Raw genomic sequence first — 17,946 nt, 5'->3', positions numbered from 1 at the left:
ATAATAATAATAATAATAATAATAACAAAAAATAAATAAAAAAAAAAAAAAAACCTACTTTCCTAAAGCTAAGTCCACAACTTTATCTAACATCTAGTAAAATTTTGACTATACAAAATGCCATTTTACATGAAAAACTCTTCCTAAACTTGCCATTAAAACACTTGGTAACATACTTGTACATACATTATAGACGAGTAATCACAAATTGTTTATTTGTGTAATCTTATAACCTCATGATTAATTTTACATTCCCTTGTAATTTTTTCAATATACAAGAAGTATGGATCATTTAGAGATCGATCGCGGTAACAAGGCAAACTTACCCAATTAAAATTGGACCACCAATCCCTATATTGGTGATAATATACACTAATCCTACAAAACTTGTACCAAATAATATTGGTGATAAACATTATCATTGCTAGCTTTCGGGCATATTGATTTCTTCACATACGAGGCAAAGTTGATCACCATCTCTAATTAGCTCAATCTCGTCGATTTCAGCTCCGTCTAAAGTTGTTACTTTAGTACAATGCCGTCCAAATTTTTTGATACCAAAATCAAGAAGTTCTTGGATGGTCTCAGGCAAAATAACAAGCTTGGTTGCATCGCCCGTTCCAGGGCACCGGAGTATCACTCTAGCCGGTTGGCTTCCGGAGAACGGGGTGCTTAAGTAATTACCCCCATCATTTTGTGATTCAACTGAAAATACAAAGCATTTCACAAAAATTTACACATCATGCACAATTCTCGTCTTATATAAAAATGTACTTATTTCTGGACTTTAACTAAAAGCTTACTCGGACTGTTTTTATATTACCTCTAGAGGCAGCAGACATGAACCCAAACAGGGAATTCCGAAACGAGTTAACCCTACGACGAGGCTGCTTGTCAGCCCAAGTCACTTCTCGTGTACGTGGAGTGACATCCATAGACAAATCAGTACTATTAATCTTCTTCAAAGTAGGACTTGCTTCCTTCTCAGATCCCTTAACATTAGATTGTACACTACTCTCTTCTTTGGAACAAACTACCGCCTTTATATCTTCATTCTTAGCATCATTAGCCAAATCCCTTGGCGTCGTACCTTGAATGTCCTGCCTGTCCATATCCGCCCCGTGTTTTAAAAGAAACTTAACCATTGTAGAGTTTCCATTATGAACCGCGGCATGAAGTGCAGTGCAACCATTGCTCAAAGGCAAGGTTACGTCTCCACCATATCGAACAACATCCTTTAGTAGCTCAAAATTGTCTTGCTCTACTGCATAGTAGGCATATTGAGCCGCATCGCCTGATGCTAGTGTAGCACCCTGGTCTACTAGAAGCTTGATCAAGGCCTCTTGCCTCCCTACTATAGCATCCCATAGTGGAACATTCCCTTCTCTATCTGTATAGCGAAAACTATGTAAATGGCATGGCTTTTATAATTAAGCATAATCTACACAGAAAAACATCTGAAGACTCGAAACACAAAAAAAAAAAAAAAGAGTATACCGGTAAACCCAGAAATGCTGATTTATTTACGAAAATATCATACTAACTGATATTTTTTGATGATTTATTTACATAAATGTCACTAGATAACCGATTTTTGTTTATCATGATAGTAAACTGGGGCTTCCTCCACTGAATATGTACGTCTAGTAGGTTGTTAGCGTACCTTTAAGGTTTGGATCGGCTCCATATGCAAGAAGGACAAGGGCACAATTTTCGCTTCCATTAGCAGCTGCTGTGTGCTGGTCATATGCATAACCAGAAAAGAGGCAACATTCAGAGTCAGTTAAGTAACAACATGATTTGTATTTCGTAAAATGCAGACTTGGAGATGAGTAAATTCTACATACCAGAGCAGTACGCCCATTAGTATCTGCCTCATTTGGATCAGACCCTCGTCTCAGCAAATGTTGCAACAACGGTTCATCTCCTCTTGCAGCTGCAAAAGATAAACTGAGTGGCAAATCCATTCGGCCTTGAGCTAGCATGTTCTCTATATCTCTGAGAACAGATTGCATCAGGGGATCTTCCTGTGCTTTTAAATGCTGCACCAGCCATCGAATAGGAATGTCAAAGATCAGTAACTATAATATGTTTTCATTTATACAATATCTACATTTAATCAACCATTGAAAAAAGCTAAATATAAGTGCAAGCATACAAACCGCTAGAAGATTGTTCATGATAATTGCCCCATCCCCAACATTAGCCTGAACAAGATTCAGAAGAGCAGTACGATTCAGACGCAACAGCTGACACAATCTCTTGGTACGAACAGTAAAGAGCTGTGGCCTATAACAAAGAACACCTATCTCCCCGCATACACCTCCTGAGAAAACCTCGTGACCAACAGACTGCAAGATATATCTTCTATCAGAAAAGTAGCCCTATCAGCTCGAAAAAAAAATTACAAAAAGAAAGGTCTAAAGACATGCCTGGTGAATTCCATTTTTTTCGACGATAGATTCCTGCAAGGGTTGCTTAAATCAGAGGCCAGAGATATGATAAAACTAGTAATAGGCATAACAGGATTGTAAAATATTAGATTAAAAACATTAGTATCACTCCAATAGTGATTGTGTTCAAAAGTACTGAGATGATGAATTCGTCTGTTTAATTATATGCATAGGTTCGGAGAGAAACTTTACTCACCATGGCACCAGAGACAAGTACATATAGATCAGTAGGCGCTTCATTCTGCAAGATCACGTCTTCTTTGGGAGGGTAGTACTCGGCTTTCATCTCTGAAACCTTAAATAGATGAAATAAAATCATCATTCAAGCAAATGTATTTAAGATTTAAGCACAAGATTGAGATTTATACGCTTTACTCGAATAAAAAGCACATAGTTTACAGTCAAAACATTCCAGTAAACTTTCAATTATAGTTTTGATTAAAATCGGAGACATACCAGCTGGAAAAGCAAGTCATCTGATACTCCTCGAAACAGATAAACTTGATAAAGCAGCGAATAGAAGAGATGGTGTGAAATACTTGACTTGATTGCCTTTGGAAGAGAATCAAGAATCTCTTGCTGTTGCAAACCTTCTGAATCAGTTCTGTGTTTTAAACACAAGTGAGCAACCATTTGCTCTTGTAAGCGAACAGGAAGCCTATTCCTCAGTGCAAAACTGGAAGCAGCTTGAATTGTGTCCCTCTAAATCAAACAAAAACCCGAAAAACAAATGACAAGTTAGCATCAGAACAAACTACAGATAAAAATTGACAGTGCCTTAAATATTCTGTTTCTGAAATCAATGATTTTTTGCAGCATTTGTGTCCCTCTAACTCAAACAAAAACCGGAAAACAAATGACAAGTTAGCATCAGAACAAACTACAGATAAAAATTGACAGTGCCTTAAATATTCTGTTTCTGAAATCAATTATTTTTGCAGCATTTCTCAAACAAAAACCCGAAAAACAAATGACAAGTTAGCATCAGAACAAACTACAGATGAAAATTGACAGTCCTTGAATATTCTGTTTCTGCAATTTATGATTTTTTGCAGCATTCTTTAGTTGAATATAAGCATTTGATAGGGCAGTTAAGATAATTGCTTGCATTCAACTATGCAACAATTTGATCTTTAATTCATACAAAGTGTCATGTTTGAACAACAAACAAAGGGAATGTTTTGATGAAAAATATTTAAAACAGCAAAAATATTGAACAACAGTAATGCAAGGACTGCCATACAATACATAGTATGTGTGCTGTAATAAAGAGGAAGAGCAACGAGCATACTCACGAATTTTCTAGTTCGGCTAGTCCCATGAACAACTAAGTTTGTCATGTTTCCTATCAAATACGCGGTCAGTCCAAGATTGAAGAGCATATAAAAAATATCAAACACCATCTCCCACGTATTCACAGGATGCAAGTCACCATAACCAGTTGTTGTGAGTGTTGTGATTGACCAGTAGATTGATGTCACGTAACGCAACCACAGATCTGCGTTGTGGAAGTTGTCCATTTCAAGACCAATCCATGTTTTTTTGGGGTCAGGATAATGGGCTGCAATGTAATAATAGAAGCAGGCAGCACAATGAACCGCAAAAAGAGTCACCTATAAGGACACATACAGCGGTAAGCTAAATGAGAAAATTCCCGGTACTAGAGAATTCTTCTCCTAACAAGAATCAATGTAGAGTTTCTGAAATGTACTCACAGAAACTAACTTCAAACATCGAATCCAAAAATAGTTATAATTTTTATCCTTCTCTAATCTGTCAAAAAATGAAGCAAAAATGTTACAAATTTTCTAACACATTCACATGTTCACCATCATATATATTGTCAAATAAAGCATTAGTTTCCGCTTTATAACAAGGCTAAGAAGATTACTTGGAGAACATCTTACTAACTCTGCGAAGCCTCCAAAGGCGTAGCATGTTGAATAGTCCATAGGCCTGGACACTGTCAGGGAGAATCTTCTCCACAACTTCAGAAGGGACCGTTGACACGAAATCAAACACGAACCAGGATTTCACATATCTCCAAGCAATCATCTTATGATCATCAACAAGGTTGAAAGTTTGTGGATCTTGATATGCAACAAAAAAGGTCAAAATAATATCAATAGCAAAAAATCCATTCACAATGTTATCTGCAATAGCAAGGCCTTCAATTGGTCTTTGTAGGAATCCGAATTCGTATGGAGACACCCATGATGTATACACCACCAAACATACCAGAAATGACTCCCAAATTCTGCATAAAAATATAATTCAAAAAAAAAAATTAGTCCAATAATATGCAAACTCAATAAACTAGTACATAAAAATTGTAAGAATCTAATTAGAATTAACATTATTATAGTATTAATCATGAACACAACATTAAAACCCTATAATAAAAATGATCAAATTAGATCAAACAAAAGATTTACAAATCAAGATAACAAGAAACCATTATGAATACCCAATATTTCAACATTCTAAGATTTTTCTTTTTTTTCTACAAACCCAATAAATAAAAAAAAAACCCCAATCATCATAACCAAAAAAAAAAAATGATTATAACACCAATAGAATGAGGTCAGCTACATGAACCAAGAATTTATCTCGTGTCAACTCGTTCACAAACATTCTCTTACACCATAAGGATCAATCATTCTAACATGCCAATCTCCATGCAATCAAAACAAAAACAAAAACAAAAAAAATTCCCAAGAACAAAAAAGAACACCACCCTACCTATATTCGTGAAGAAAAGGGGAGACAATGTAGGATCGAAGCGCGATACGACGGTGGCTTCGAGCACCAAGCGAAGGAAGAACACCATTAGAGAAACTATATGTGCTACTTCCATCAATGGAGGTTAACTCAACACTTTCATCTATGCCTTTCTTTTCTCTTCCTTCACCCCCACATATAAATGTTGAACTTAACCAATTTTTCATCATTTTTTTTTTCTTGTAATATTTTTCTTCTCTCAAAATTTGTGATTTTATTTCTCTAATTCTCTTTCTTTTTTTTTTTTCTCAAACCTTAGATCCCCTGTTTCTGTTTTCCCTCCATCTTACACGCTTAGTCTCTCTTTAAGAGTCACTATTTTGTGGTAAGATCACGGGAAATAAAATCTTGGTTTATGTTACCGACTTACCAATTCTAATTTTAATTTTACGATTTAAGTTTAATTTATTTGTGTATTGTTGTTACAATAATTCTCGAATTTTTCTTGGTTTATATAACTAATTAAAACCGACCCTTTATTCTTCGATTAATGATTTGAAATTGTTGATGCTATTCTCGATATTTTCTTAAGACACGATAAAAATTGGACCAAAAAATAAAAGGAGAAGTTATGTGTAGTTGGAATCTCTTTTTGATTTTTTTTAAAGGGTGGACGATGATTTCCGTGAGTCTATTCTAATTCTATATGTATGTGATGATTCTTGCTTGTTTGATTTTGATGGTTGTGATATTTTTGGTTATTTGTTAATTTAATGTTATCACCTGATATTAGTGATTTGTTAGCTACTACGTACGAATTTTGTAAAGTTGGCCAATGATTATGGCAAAAAGTAAGGGTACACGGATGATCAATGATCAAAAGCAATGGGAAAGTTACCAATTTAGTGTTTTGGTGCTTTGGAAAGAAATGAGTTATGCCATCCTAACGCAAAGGCACTATACTATTTCGGTGAGCCGTGAGGTCCGCTTGACCGTGCCAACTCTATATTTCGTGGTTGCATTTTGGCTCACCTCGTTATTATGAAAATAATTCACATACAATGATATAAATTTGAACCAATTATCTTTTATATAAAAGAAAAAAAAATTTAAGGATATAATTGTCCAAACACTAACCATAACAGGTATTTCAAACTTTTTAAAAGGCGGAAGTTAATTTTTATGCTTCAATTAGTCAATTCACATATCGAGTGCATTATATTGAAAGTTTGTAACCAATAATAAGTAAGAAGGAATAATATAGCTTTGAGACAAAGTTGGAAAACTTTTTATTTGGCTTGTTGGACAAAACAAAAGTTGATCTTTTTTAGATAAAGTTTTGACGACTTTTGAAACATTGGGGTATGGCCAACTCACAAAAACTATCACTAAACTGAGCATATAACATAAGACTAGAGGTGGTATGCACTATGCAGGGCAACAAATATCAATCGTCCAACTTCAGCATCTGCCACTTGTTAGTTGTCCGTTGTCTTAACGAATAACTATCTGAATTTGACCTCACTCGGTTATAGGGGTGTTCAACAACCAGTCATTTAATAGAACATAAAAGAGCAGAATGAGTGATCTTGTGATGATAAAACGGTTTTATTTTAAAGTTTACCCATATTTATTGGTAAGATAATATGTAAATTGGTAATTTGACTATGGGCATGTATGTAGTCACGTAGGCAATAAAGATGATGCAAGGGGAGGCTAAAAAACCCTACATTTTAAGTAGCTTTGGTTTTGTGAAAACAAAGATTTCAACCATGTTAGTAGATGCAAGATGCTCCACAAATAACCCTACATTTATGTATGTACCAAATATTTACATCACATCCGTTCCGTTCAAAAAAAAAAAAAAAAATTACATCACATAACAGAAACTCAAATGTCCTAAATCCATATTATTATCTTAATTTTAGGATATAGATCATTACTAACTTAAACAAATGTTAAGAAAACATCTCATCTTTTTACATTTTGAAAAGTAATTATATTGTCTTAGCAAACTAAAGTTGGAAACCTTTAAATGCATGTGACTTTAGTGAGTTTGTAATAGTGGTTTAAGACTAAGTAAAGTTGGGATGCTCTTAAAATCTTAAATATTATTCTCTCTTTGACTAGAAGAAGGAATATGTTGGGGCATTCTAAAAGAAGAAGAAATATGTTGGGCCAGAAATTACCCTAAAGTCACAAAATAATAGATGCAAACCATGAGGCCATAATATTTAATAACAACATGGAACCTAATTGACAATGGATTTTTTTTTTTTTTAATATCTTTTTACTCTATAAAAGTATTTTATGTTTTAACTATTTTGTAAGACAATAATTGCCCAAACATGAATAACTTAGGGTCTGTTCTCTTCAAATTATTTTCAGTTCAACTCAATTCGTTCATTTCAGTTCTAAATTTCCTTCTCTCATAAAATATTAAGTTCAATTCAGCTCTAATAAGTTCAATTCAATTCAATTCAGTTCAGTCAATCAGAACAGACCCTTATAGAGGTAAAAGAGAATACACATTCGTGCCTACATTATAAAGACTTATTATGGTAGCCATTACAGAATACTTCATTATTTAAACTTATTTTTACTAAAATAAATACAAGTAAAAAATAAGGTAAACAAATTTAAGCCTATATAAAAATTGATTATTTTCCGTATAATTATAAGACCGTCTCATACAAGATTTTCAACTCAGAGTTTTCATCCCTTATTTCCTAGGGCTTTACCTTGTACCATCATATGGACCAAGCCCAACCAATGCAACAACAACAAAACACAAAAAGGGCCGTATTAAACTTAGCCAGAAAAATCCGATAATTTCCAGAAACTCCTGTCAAATTAGGGAAGAACATCGAAAATCCCTCATTTTTAGAGAGAGAAAGAGAGGTAATTAGCTTAGCAAACCTACAAAAATGGCGATTGCTACTGGTTCATCATCATTGTTGAAGGCTCTTCTCAATCCTAAGAAGAATGTATTGGCTGCTATGCACAAGAGTTCCGTCGACCACCGTCTTCGCAAATATGGTTTGATTTTTTTTCTCTCTCCTCTTTTTTTTTGGCTGATTTTGACCTAATTTTTGTGATTGATTTTGTGTTTTTTGATTTGATTGATTTTAGGCTTGAGATTTGATGATTGTTATGATCCAATGGAAGATCATGATATCAAAGAAGCCCTAGATCGGCTTCCTCGTGAGATTGTTGATGCTCGTAATCAGCGTCTTTTGCGTGCTATGGACCTTTCGATGAAGCACGAGTACCTTCCTGAAGATCTTCAGGTTTTTTCTCTTGCTGTTTTGATAAGCTGATTTGTATTTTGTGATTTTTGGCTTCAAATTCGTTTTGATTTAGGGTTATAGCTTTGATTATTGCGGAAACAAGTATATATTGGATTAGTAATTACTTCTATTGACGGTTTTATGGATTAGTGAATTGCATTGTTGGATAATTCTGTAGATTGTGAAGTTGATTTTGCAAATGAAATGATTTTGTTGTTATAGAATGAGAAACATGAATCAATGTTTGCTTGAAATGCTTTGTAGGTTATTATACACTGATGGAAGTATATAGTGATAATTACATTTAAACTTAATTATTGTTATAATTTACTTGCTAGTTGCTACTTGTGTTTCATTTGGAAGACATTACTGAAAAATAGTGAATAGTTTGTTAATGAAAATGTGGAAATGGATAAAGCAACATTTTTTTGGGGGTTCTAGACCTCACCGATTGATTCATACTGAATAATCATTCTGCTTGTATGTGAGCTGATTATACTTTGTCTGTTAAAGTGTCCAACAAACAACTAAAAAGTTAGAATTGCCAATGGCTTCAATTGGTTGTTGATAGGAACAGGAACTATAGTTTGTATTTTGGACATAAAATTGTAGGTCCCTCTTAGTTCATAATTATTACTGCCTATTGATTCTTAAAGGATATATTCTGGCTGTTGTATCAAGAATTTATTTTGCAAGTTGGAATGCGGTATTTAGGATATGCTAACCATCTAAGACCCCTTGGTGACTGCGTGGGAGGATTAGAAGTTGAGAGCTTTGGTGAAATTGGGAGAGATGGGGATAGAACTCATAAGAGGTTAAAGCTCAAGTATGCTAATAATTTATGTACGCTTGTCGTTGGATTTGGAAATTCTGATATAGTTATGGCCTTGTGGCGTTCTTTATGGAATGAAGGGAGTAGTTGATAATGAACTTGATTGACCAATGAGTCGATAAAAAAATGTAAGCTGTCATTTTATACCTTCTTTAAACTTAATTTCTTGAGATAAATGAGGAATTGTGTTTCTCCTTAATCAGTAGTATATCTATGTTGGATGAATAAGATTCATGAGTCACGTCTAAGGTGTTGACACCTAGGCTGAATGTTACTTACTGAGATTAAGTTATTCCATTGTTGGTTATTTTGGAGTCTTTCAGCAATTTGGTAAGACAGTTAGACAACTATTTATAGTTAAATAGATGGTTTCCAAGTTGGAAAATTCCTCACTCGGATCATTTATTGTTTCTGACATGCTCATCTTGGGTTGGTGCTTTTATCATCTCCAAGCCAATGAGAATAATTAGCGCTTCTTTCTGTGTTCTCACTCACCTAATGATGAGTGGTTTGAGGATTAATTTTGGATAGTGTATATTTGAGTTGGCGATGTCAAATTGGCAGACTGGTTGTGGAATTTTTTTTTATATCTGAGATTACCTCTCCACACTTTGTACTTGGGATCTTCCATGCAATTTTCCTTTTACAACAAAGGTTTTGGGGTACCTGTAATTTGTAATTTTTGGCGAAGGCTGGCAAGATTCTTAAAGAGATAGGTGACTTTGTTGAAGTGCATTGTATTATTTGTATACAACCTCCTGTGTTATCTATGTTTAGAATACATCCCTATTAGTCTTGTAAATAAGATGGAAAAGAGTGAGGGATTTATCTTGGGAAACAATGTGCTTGATGAGGGGGTTTCATTTGGTGATTATCCTTACACTTGGCATAAGGGCTATATCTCTTACAGTGAAGCTCTCAAACGGTAATTTGTTTTGAAGATTTGCTGATGATGAATGTGCTCTTTGACAAAAAGTCATTGAGGCCGAACTTGATAACATAGGAGGTGGAATTGAAGGAGGACACTCACACTCTCATGGTGGTGTTGTCTGGAGCATTTAAAATCTTTGGGGAAGTTGGGTTATTATAGTGGTTTATTGGTGTGCTTTTGGCATAGTGCTTGTGGTGAATGACACTTAATTTTCCTTTCCCTAACCTTCTGAAGGGTGTCATCGCTTAAATCAAGTTTCAATGGGTGAGGGTTGTTTCGTGTTGCGGCACCCAAATAAATCTCCTCACTTTCTGAAAATGCAAATTTTGCCTATATGTTGGTCTATGTCGAGAAATTGTATCGGAATTTTTTTTTTTTTTTATAGAGAATAGGATAGGAAGAGGAAATTTAAGATAAAAAAAGATACTGCATACATGTAAGCTGATATCTTTAGCTATATGGTGGTGTTTTTGGAAGAAAATGATCAGTGGGTTTTTGAGAGAATAGGTGTGAGTTCATTACATGAGAATCTTTCAAGTTAAGGTGAAGTGGTTCAATATTAATATAATATGTCACTCAATGATTCAATGGTAGAATTTGTGTTATTATGTAGATTGAGGCTTGAATTTTTGTGTATAGGTTTGGTCTGTGAGGTTATTTAAAGTGATTCTTTAATCCTATTCCTCCATCAATTTGACATTCCTTGGTGTCTTGAATATATATATTTTTTAAAATACTTTTTTCTTCAGTCTATAGTCCTAGAGATAATTAGTCAAATACTTGTCTTCTTTAATAGATTTGTGTGATCTGCTTCATTTTAGTATCTTCACAAAATTGCATTATGAATATTATGAGTAGAAACATAGCTGGTATTATGAAGGTAACCATCAGGATGTAAAATCATTCTACAAGTTAGTCTTTGGAGATAATTGCCCTTTAATTTTGATTGCTGTTTAAATAGAGTTAGGTTCATTTCCATAATGTAGTTTTTTTTGCTCTCATTTAAAACTTGCAAAAACTTAACATTGTCATACATGTTCCAAACATTGTCATATAACTCTTTAACTAGAGCCTAGAGGACCTCCATAATGGAAAAAATTACAGTGGGGGTGGGGGGTGTTGGACATTATGGTTTTGGCCATGAGAAGAAAAACCATAGGAGATAGAGTTGTGATGAATGTTTAATTTGAAAGATAAACTGCTCCTCTTAAGACTTTGAATTGCTGTGGAAGGCATCAGATAATTATTTATTTGGAGGGGAGGGGTAAATTGTAGCTTCTTAGAATATTAGTTCGGTGCTTTATCACTGCTTCTTGTGACTTGGACCTAGGAAGTCCATGCAATATTTCTTGTTCGTTCCAAATTCTATCAAGGCAATATCTTTCAGGTATTAGGACTCTACTCAGGATTATATGTGAATGAGTGAAGACGGAATATTTATGCTGGTTTATGAGCAACCTAAAGTTAATTTTTGGTTATCATAATGTTCTTTTTCACGGAGTATCTGTTATAAACTGACATAACTTGACAGATTTTGTGAGGTGATATAATGTGGTGCAATGGTGATCATGATTGTTAAACCGGAAATGTGTATAAGTAATCAATAAACACAAGCAATTGAGAGGCTTGAACTTTCCTGGCAAAATAAAACTTATAGAGAACTCTCATCAACTTTCATCTAGTGATCTCTCTTAATCTTCTGTTATTTATAGTGCAAACTCACTGCTTGTTTTCTCTCCAATCCAATCCTAACAAACTCAATATGCACTACCTATAAAACCCCTCCCCTTTGATCGGTTCATTGCAGTATTTGAGTTTTTAGCTGGGCCTTGTGATAGAACTTTGCTAATGTTTGCAACATTTAAACTTATTGATGTTTTTGGAATTTTTTAATCTTCTGATAATCCTGAATTTGGTGTTCGGAATTGCTAGCTGGGCATAGTAATAATTTTCTGTATAATTGTGCATCTCTTTCTTTGTGTCAGATTCCTGAGTAAAATATATTTTTGGGCTTCATTTGATCTTATAACATTTGTGTGCTTTGCAGGCAATGCAAACACCCTTCAGGAGCTACCTTCAAGATATGTTGGCTCTTGTAAGTATTTTTTTTTTTAATTTTCACATTATTGCCATGTTATTTGGGTTAAATAGATTACTAGTTGTTTGCTTTCCCTTTGTTATGATGTATTGTTATGTATTAAACCTGCCAGTGGGGATCCCAATCTCTCAAGTATATGATGATGTTGAGTGAACATAGGTTGACGAAGGTTGTTTTACCTAATGTTGATGATAAGTCTCACAAATAAATGTTAAAATGTGATTGGGATTCTTGCCACCACTTGAATTTGTTTTATGGCAAGAAGGTTTTACAGGGATGTGCATGTGTGATAAGTTTGAGTCAATCAATCAATCAATCAATCAAAGCCTTAATCCCAAAAGTGGGGTCGGCTAACATGAACCAAATTTGATTATTCCGTGTAGTCATCAACATAAATCTTTCTCCTCCATCCCTTACGATCCAAAACTTCATCCTCACGTAAATCCATGCACTTCATATCCTTCCTCACTCCTTCCAACCAAGTCATCTTTGGTCTCCCTCTTCCTCGTTTAATCCCTCCATGGTCCCACTCTTCCACTCTTCGCACCGGTGCCCCCTCGGGTCTCCGTCTTACATGTCCAAACCAACGCAGACGATTTTCCCTTAATTTATCTACAATGCCCGCCACACCTACTTTCTTGCGAATAACCTCATTTCTGATTCTATCTCTTAAAGTGTTTCCACACATCCACCTTAACATGCGCATTTCCGTAACCTCCATCTTTTTAATATGCTCTTTCTTAGAAGCCCAACATTCTGTACCATAGAGCAACACTGGTCTTATGGCAGTCCTGTAGAATTTTCCCTTCAACTTTAAGGGAATGCTGCGGTCGCATAGCACTCCCGTGGCCGCTCTCCATTTAAGCCACCCTGACTTAATCCTGTGGGTCACGTCTTGATCAATGTCACCATTCTTCTGGATGATCGACCCTAGGTACTTAAAACATTCACTCATGGTCAAATCCTTTCCATCCAAACTCACCACTTCATTGCTTGTCCCCCTCTGAGTGCCAAAACGACATACCAAATATTCAGTCTTACTCCGACTTAGCTTAAACCCTCTAGATTCCAACCTTTGCCTCCATTGCTCCAACTTGACATTAACCCCATCCTTAGTCTCATCCACCAAAACGATATCATCTGCGAACAGCATACACCATGGAACCTCATCTTGAATTGGTCTAGTTAATTCGTCTAGAACCGTTGCAAAAAGAAAAGGGCTTAATGCAGACCCTTGATGCAATCCGATTGTAATAGGGAAATCTTTTGTCAACCCTCCGCATGTCCTCACATTTGTTGACACATCCCGATACATATCCTTAACTAGGTCTACATACCTTCGTGGGATACCTTTCTTCAACATTGCCCACCAAAGTATCTCTCTTGGCACCTTGTCATATGCCTTCTCTAAATCAATAAAGACCATATGAAGATCTTTCTTCTTTACCCTATAAAACTCCATCATTTGTCTTATCAAATGGATTGCCTCCATAGTAGATCTCCCAGGCATAAAACCAAATTGGTTATCTGAAATGCTTGTGCATGCCCTCAACCTTTGTTCAATCACCCTTTCCCACAACTTCATAGTATGGCTCATAAGCTTAATTCCTCGATAGTTAGAACAATCTTGAGCGTCTCCTTTGTTTTTATAAACCGGGACCAAGGTGCTCTTCCTCCAATCTTGTGGGATCCTTGTAGCCGTCCATATCTTGTTGAAAAGGTTTGTTAACCAATCAATACCAATCTTACCCAAACACCTCCACACCTCTATCGGTACCCCATCAGGGCCAACCGCCTTCTTAGGTTTCATCTTCCTCAGTGCAATCTCCACCTCTACTCTCCTAATCCTTCGCACATACTCCATGTTGATTTCTTCATCACTCATAGAGGTATCTCCTATCACAACTCCATTACTTCCATTAAATAATTCATCGAAGTACCCCTTCCACCTGTCCTTGATGCCCTCCTCTTGCACTAGGACCATTTGGTTCTTATCTTTGACACACTTCACCATGCCAATATCCTTCCTTGCCTCTTGTCTTCTCTTTGCCATCTTATAAATGATCCTTTCTCCCTCCTTGGAATCAAGCTTTTCATAAACCTCCTGATATGCCTTTTCTTTTGCTTGGCGAACAGCTGCCTTTGCCTTACTCTTAGCCTCCTTATACGCTGCAAAGGTTTCATCACTCCTACATTTTCCTAAGGCTTGATAGCATTCCCTTTTTTGCTTAATTACTGCTTTCACCTCTTCATTCCACCACGAAGTATCTCTCTGTACCGAAGTTCTTCCCCTTACTTCCCCTAAGACCTCTTTGGCCACTCTTAGGAAACAGTTCTTCATTCGTAACCAGGTCATGTCCGGATCCACCTCTCCATCCCAATCCGCTTCTTCAATTACCTTTTCTGTAAAAACCTTAGCTTTTGCATCCCTTAGGGTCCACCATCTTATCCTTGGTTCTTCTTGTCTAACTTTTTTCTTCGCCTTCTCTTTCAGACGAATAGTCATTACCAATAGCCGGTGTTGGGTGACCACACTCTCCCCTGGGATAACCTTACAGTTTATGCAACTTTGTCTATCTATGCTCCTTGTGAGCAGGAAGTCTATTTGAGTTGCATTTGCTCCATTCCGAAAAGTTATCAAGTGTGAATCCCTCTTCTTAAACCAAGTATTAGCCAAAATTAAATCATATGATTGGGCAAAATCCATAATAGCTTCACCACCGGCGTCCCTCTGCCCATACCCAAAGCCTCCATGGACACTCTCATAGCCATCTCGGCTCGCCCCAACGTGCCCATTTAGATCCCCTCCAATATATAACTTCTCTGAGTGGTGGACACCCTGCACCACCTCGTCTAGGTCCTCCCAAAATTGTCGTTTCTCTTCTGCATCTAAACCCACTTGGGGAGCATAAGCACTGATAACATTCACAATCTCCTTGCCACATAGCAACTTCAGCCTTATCAACCTATCGTTCTTCCGATAGACCTCGATCACCTCTTTTGCCAACCTCTCATCGAGAACCACACCAACTCCGTTCCTAGCTCCACCATTCCTTGTTCTGTGGCTCGTTTCTTGCCCAACATACCATACCTTATACCCCAAAACCAAGCCTCGAGCTCCTTCTCCTGTCCATCTTGTCTCTTGGAGGCACATGATGTTCACGCGTCGTCTTTTCATTACTTCTACCAATTCTGCTGATTTTCCCGTAAGAGACCCCACATTCCAAGAACCAATCCGCAAACTAAATTCTTTTCTCCCACGCTCCCTCCTGATCCCAACTCCAAGTCCTTGATTATTTGACACCACAATTGGGCAATATGGCGCGTCGCTTCTGGGCGACGACCTAGCAACCCTTACATACTTATCACTGCACCCGGGTCTGGGAAGTGCAGCGCGTCGCTCAGTAGGGAACGCCCCAATGGCACGCCCTTGCTCATTTGACACCACACTCGGGCAATGTGGCGCGTCGCTTCTGGGCGACGACCTAGCAACCCTTGCATACTTATCACTACACCCGGGTCTAGGAAGTGCAGCGCGTCGCTGAGTAGGGAACGCCCCCACGAAAATATCTGTTTGGCTCATGTCATGGGATGTGACGAAGTTTTATACTGGCTGTCACTGGCCTACCGTAACCCTCCTCCTTTATCCAGGCTTGGGACTGGCAGCGGGAAACCCAAGTAATACATGCAATTTAGAGCCGAAATGATGGAGGTATATTAGTACTTAGCAAGTTTGTAGGTTGAATGGACTTAAGTCAGGTGCTCTGATAGCCAAATGGCATTAGATGTGTTCGATGCTTGTGATTGGGAACTGGTACAATATATACAAATACTTGGATTGCATCTACCTTTCCTTTTCTTCATCTTCATCTCTAGTTAAATGCTTTCTAAATGTTTCTGTATCTTCAATTGTGGTAATTGCTCATCCGTTGGCTGTTAAATGTTGTTGCAAGAATGTAATTATCCATTTATTTTCATTAGATCAAAATTTTTATTTTCAAACTTACTACTCTAGTTAACCTTTGGCAATCCACAGAGTGCGACAATAAGGAGACTAGAACATTGTCTTTTCCTTTGCTGTATACTTTCTGGCATAAGAAGTTGTTTGACTGTGTTGTTGCTGGTGGCTGCAGGTGAAGCGTGAGAGAGAAGAACGTGAAGCTTTGGGAGCTTTGCCTCTGTACCAGCGATCAATTCCGTAAGCATGACACTGCCTGTTGCAGCTGTGGCTGACTTTTGAACTGTATTTCATATGGTGTTTTTGAGGGTAATATGTTTTTTCTTAAAAAAAAGGGCATTCAGTGTTTCAATGAGAGACTTTTGCCTGTTTCTCTCCTTGTGAACAATTCATCTTGCTTTAAAACTTGCTCATTTAGAAGGCATTATTTTGGATTAAATGATACTTCAAATGCTAAATAATATACAGAGTACTGAAATCATGCTTCAAAACTTGGGAGTTCTGTCTATGTTGAGTTTATTTTGACATTCTCATTTATGAACCTCATCATCAAAGCTAGTATGCTGCCTTTTATAGTATGATGCGCTGATGTTTTTATGTTGCTATTTTCCCGTTTCTTATGTGCCCTTCACAATAATAAATATAGAAATACGGGTGACTGTAGTTAAAATTCCAATCTATTCTGAATCGAATATTTGTATCTAGAACTTCAGTTAAAACCTGTTCTAAAGTGGATCTGGAATACATGGTTTACATCAAGTGCTAATAGCAATGTGAAGGGAAGATAATTACCTTAAGGAGCTCATGTGATGAGTTACAACTTACAAGAGAAAAAAGGAGACCTAAACTTGCAACAAAACATTGTGAATTGGGCGAAAGATGCTTAATTCTAACTAGAGTGCATAATTTCTCTTTAAAAAACAAACTGATTGTTGGAAGCAGAATTGGGTGGCGTGCGATCCAAACTTACCATTGCTGATTTGCTGTATTGTGTTGTGATCTCGTTGGTGTAATCTGTTCATACTCTCTTGTCAAAGATCTCTGAAATAATAGGTTTACTCTATAAACATAATCAACACCGATAATATGATAAGACTTTGTGTTGATATTGTAAAAACATCATCTATGAGGTTCAACAAAAGAGATGCATTTGTCAATGTAGACCTGGTTATTGGGCGGGTCGGGTCAGGGTTGGTGCGGGTCGGTTGCGGGTCAGGGTCAAAGAGGGTCACATTTTATAGGGTCAATATAGGGTCGGGCCAATGCGGGTTGATAATGGGCGGGCCTACAAAATATCAATTAAAATGAATATTGGACAGAGCCATTATTAAATACATATGAATACAAATTAATCTATATAATTATTTTTACATTATGTATTTTCTTTATCAACTAAATTGGAAAAACATGTTGGCTCTATATTGATCCTACCCAAAAAGGGCCCTGTCCATTAATAACCCTGTCCATTAAAAGCCCTATAAGCTTGGCCCTGACCCTAATATCATTGGGCTACCCTGTCCAATAACCACCTCTAGTAGTGACAAATCTAAGATAACTCAAGGGATAGACTATTCATAATTTGGCAACAAAAAAAATAAACTAAACAATTAAATTTATCAAATAACTTGTAAATGTGACCAATCAATTTCAAAAAACTAAACGA

General features: G+C 36.5%; 2 protein-coding genes across 2 annotated transcripts; one reads left to right on the top strand and one right to left on the bottom strand.

The window, feature by feature from the left end:
* Positions 1-240: 240 nt before the first annotated feature.
* On the bottom strand, positions 241-5,809 carry LOC145586157 (potassium channel AKT1-like). The gene is made up of 12 exons (XM_081642903.1): positions 5,196-5,809; positions 4,345-4,710; positions 4,169-4,226; positions 3,749-4,066; positions 2,910-3,155; positions 2,650-2,748; positions 2,433-2,465; positions 2,163-2,351; positions 1,848-2,042; positions 1,664-1,739; positions 824-1,390; positions 241-705 (listed from the first exon to the last, which is right to left on the bottom strand). Exons 1-12 carry the CDS (start codon positions 5,402-5,404, stop codon positions 425-427), a joined length of 2,637 nt encoding a protein of 878 aa, XP_081499029.1. The 5' UTR covers positions 5,405-5,809; the 3' UTR covers positions 241-424.
* Positions 5,810-7,978: 2,169 nt separating this feature from the next.
* Positions 7,979-16,774, top strand: LOC145586156 (cytochrome b-c1 complex subunit 7-2, mitochondrial-like). The gene is made up of 4 exons (XM_081642902.1): positions 7,979-8,213; positions 8,307-8,464; positions 12,275-12,322; positions 16,459-16,774. The coding sequence occupies exons 1-4, from the start codon at positions 8,102-8,104 to the stop codon at positions 16,525-16,527; spliced, it is 387 nt and encodes a 128-aa protein (XP_081499028.1). The 5' UTR covers positions 7,979-8,101; the 3' UTR covers positions 16,528-16,774.
* The last annotated feature ends 1,172 nt before the right edge of the window (positions 16,775-17,946 follow it).

This window comes from Chenopodium album, chromosome 16, assembly GCF_948465745.1.
Source record: "Chenopodium album chromosome 16, dcCheAlbu1.1, whole genome shotgun sequence".
Classification (NCBI taxonomy): Eukaryota; Viridiplantae; Streptophyta; class Magnoliopsida; order Caryophyllales; family Amaranthaceae; genus Chenopodium; species Chenopodium album.
Note: the sequence above shows the minus strand (reverse complement) of the source record. Positions and strands in the feature narration are given on the sequence as shown.

Coding starts and splice junctions, on each gene's coding strand:
- LOC145586157 (XM_081642903.1), bottom strand. CDS start 5,404: ATGATGAAAAATTGGTTAAGTTCAACATTTATATGTGGGGGTGAAGGA. Junction 4,227..4,344: donor GTTAGTAAGATGTTCTCCAA/GTAATCTTCTTA, acceptor ATTTTTTGACAG/ATTAGAGAAGGATAAAAATT. Junction 706..823: donor CATGTCTGCTGCCTCTAGAG/GTAATATAAAAA, acceptor TTGTATTTTCAG/TTGAATCACAAAATGATGGG.
- LOC145586156 (XM_081642902.1), top strand. CDS start 8,102: ATGGCGATTGCTACTGGTTCATCATCATTGTTGAAGGCTCTTCTCAAT. Junction 8,214..8,306: donor CCACCGTCTTCGCAAATATG/GTTTGATTTTTT, acceptor GATTGATTTTAG/GCTTGAGATTTGATGATTGT. Junction 12,323..16,458: donor TTCAAGATATGTTGGCTCTT/GTAAGTATTTTT, acceptor TGGTGGCTGCAG/GTGAAGCGTGAGAGAGAAGA.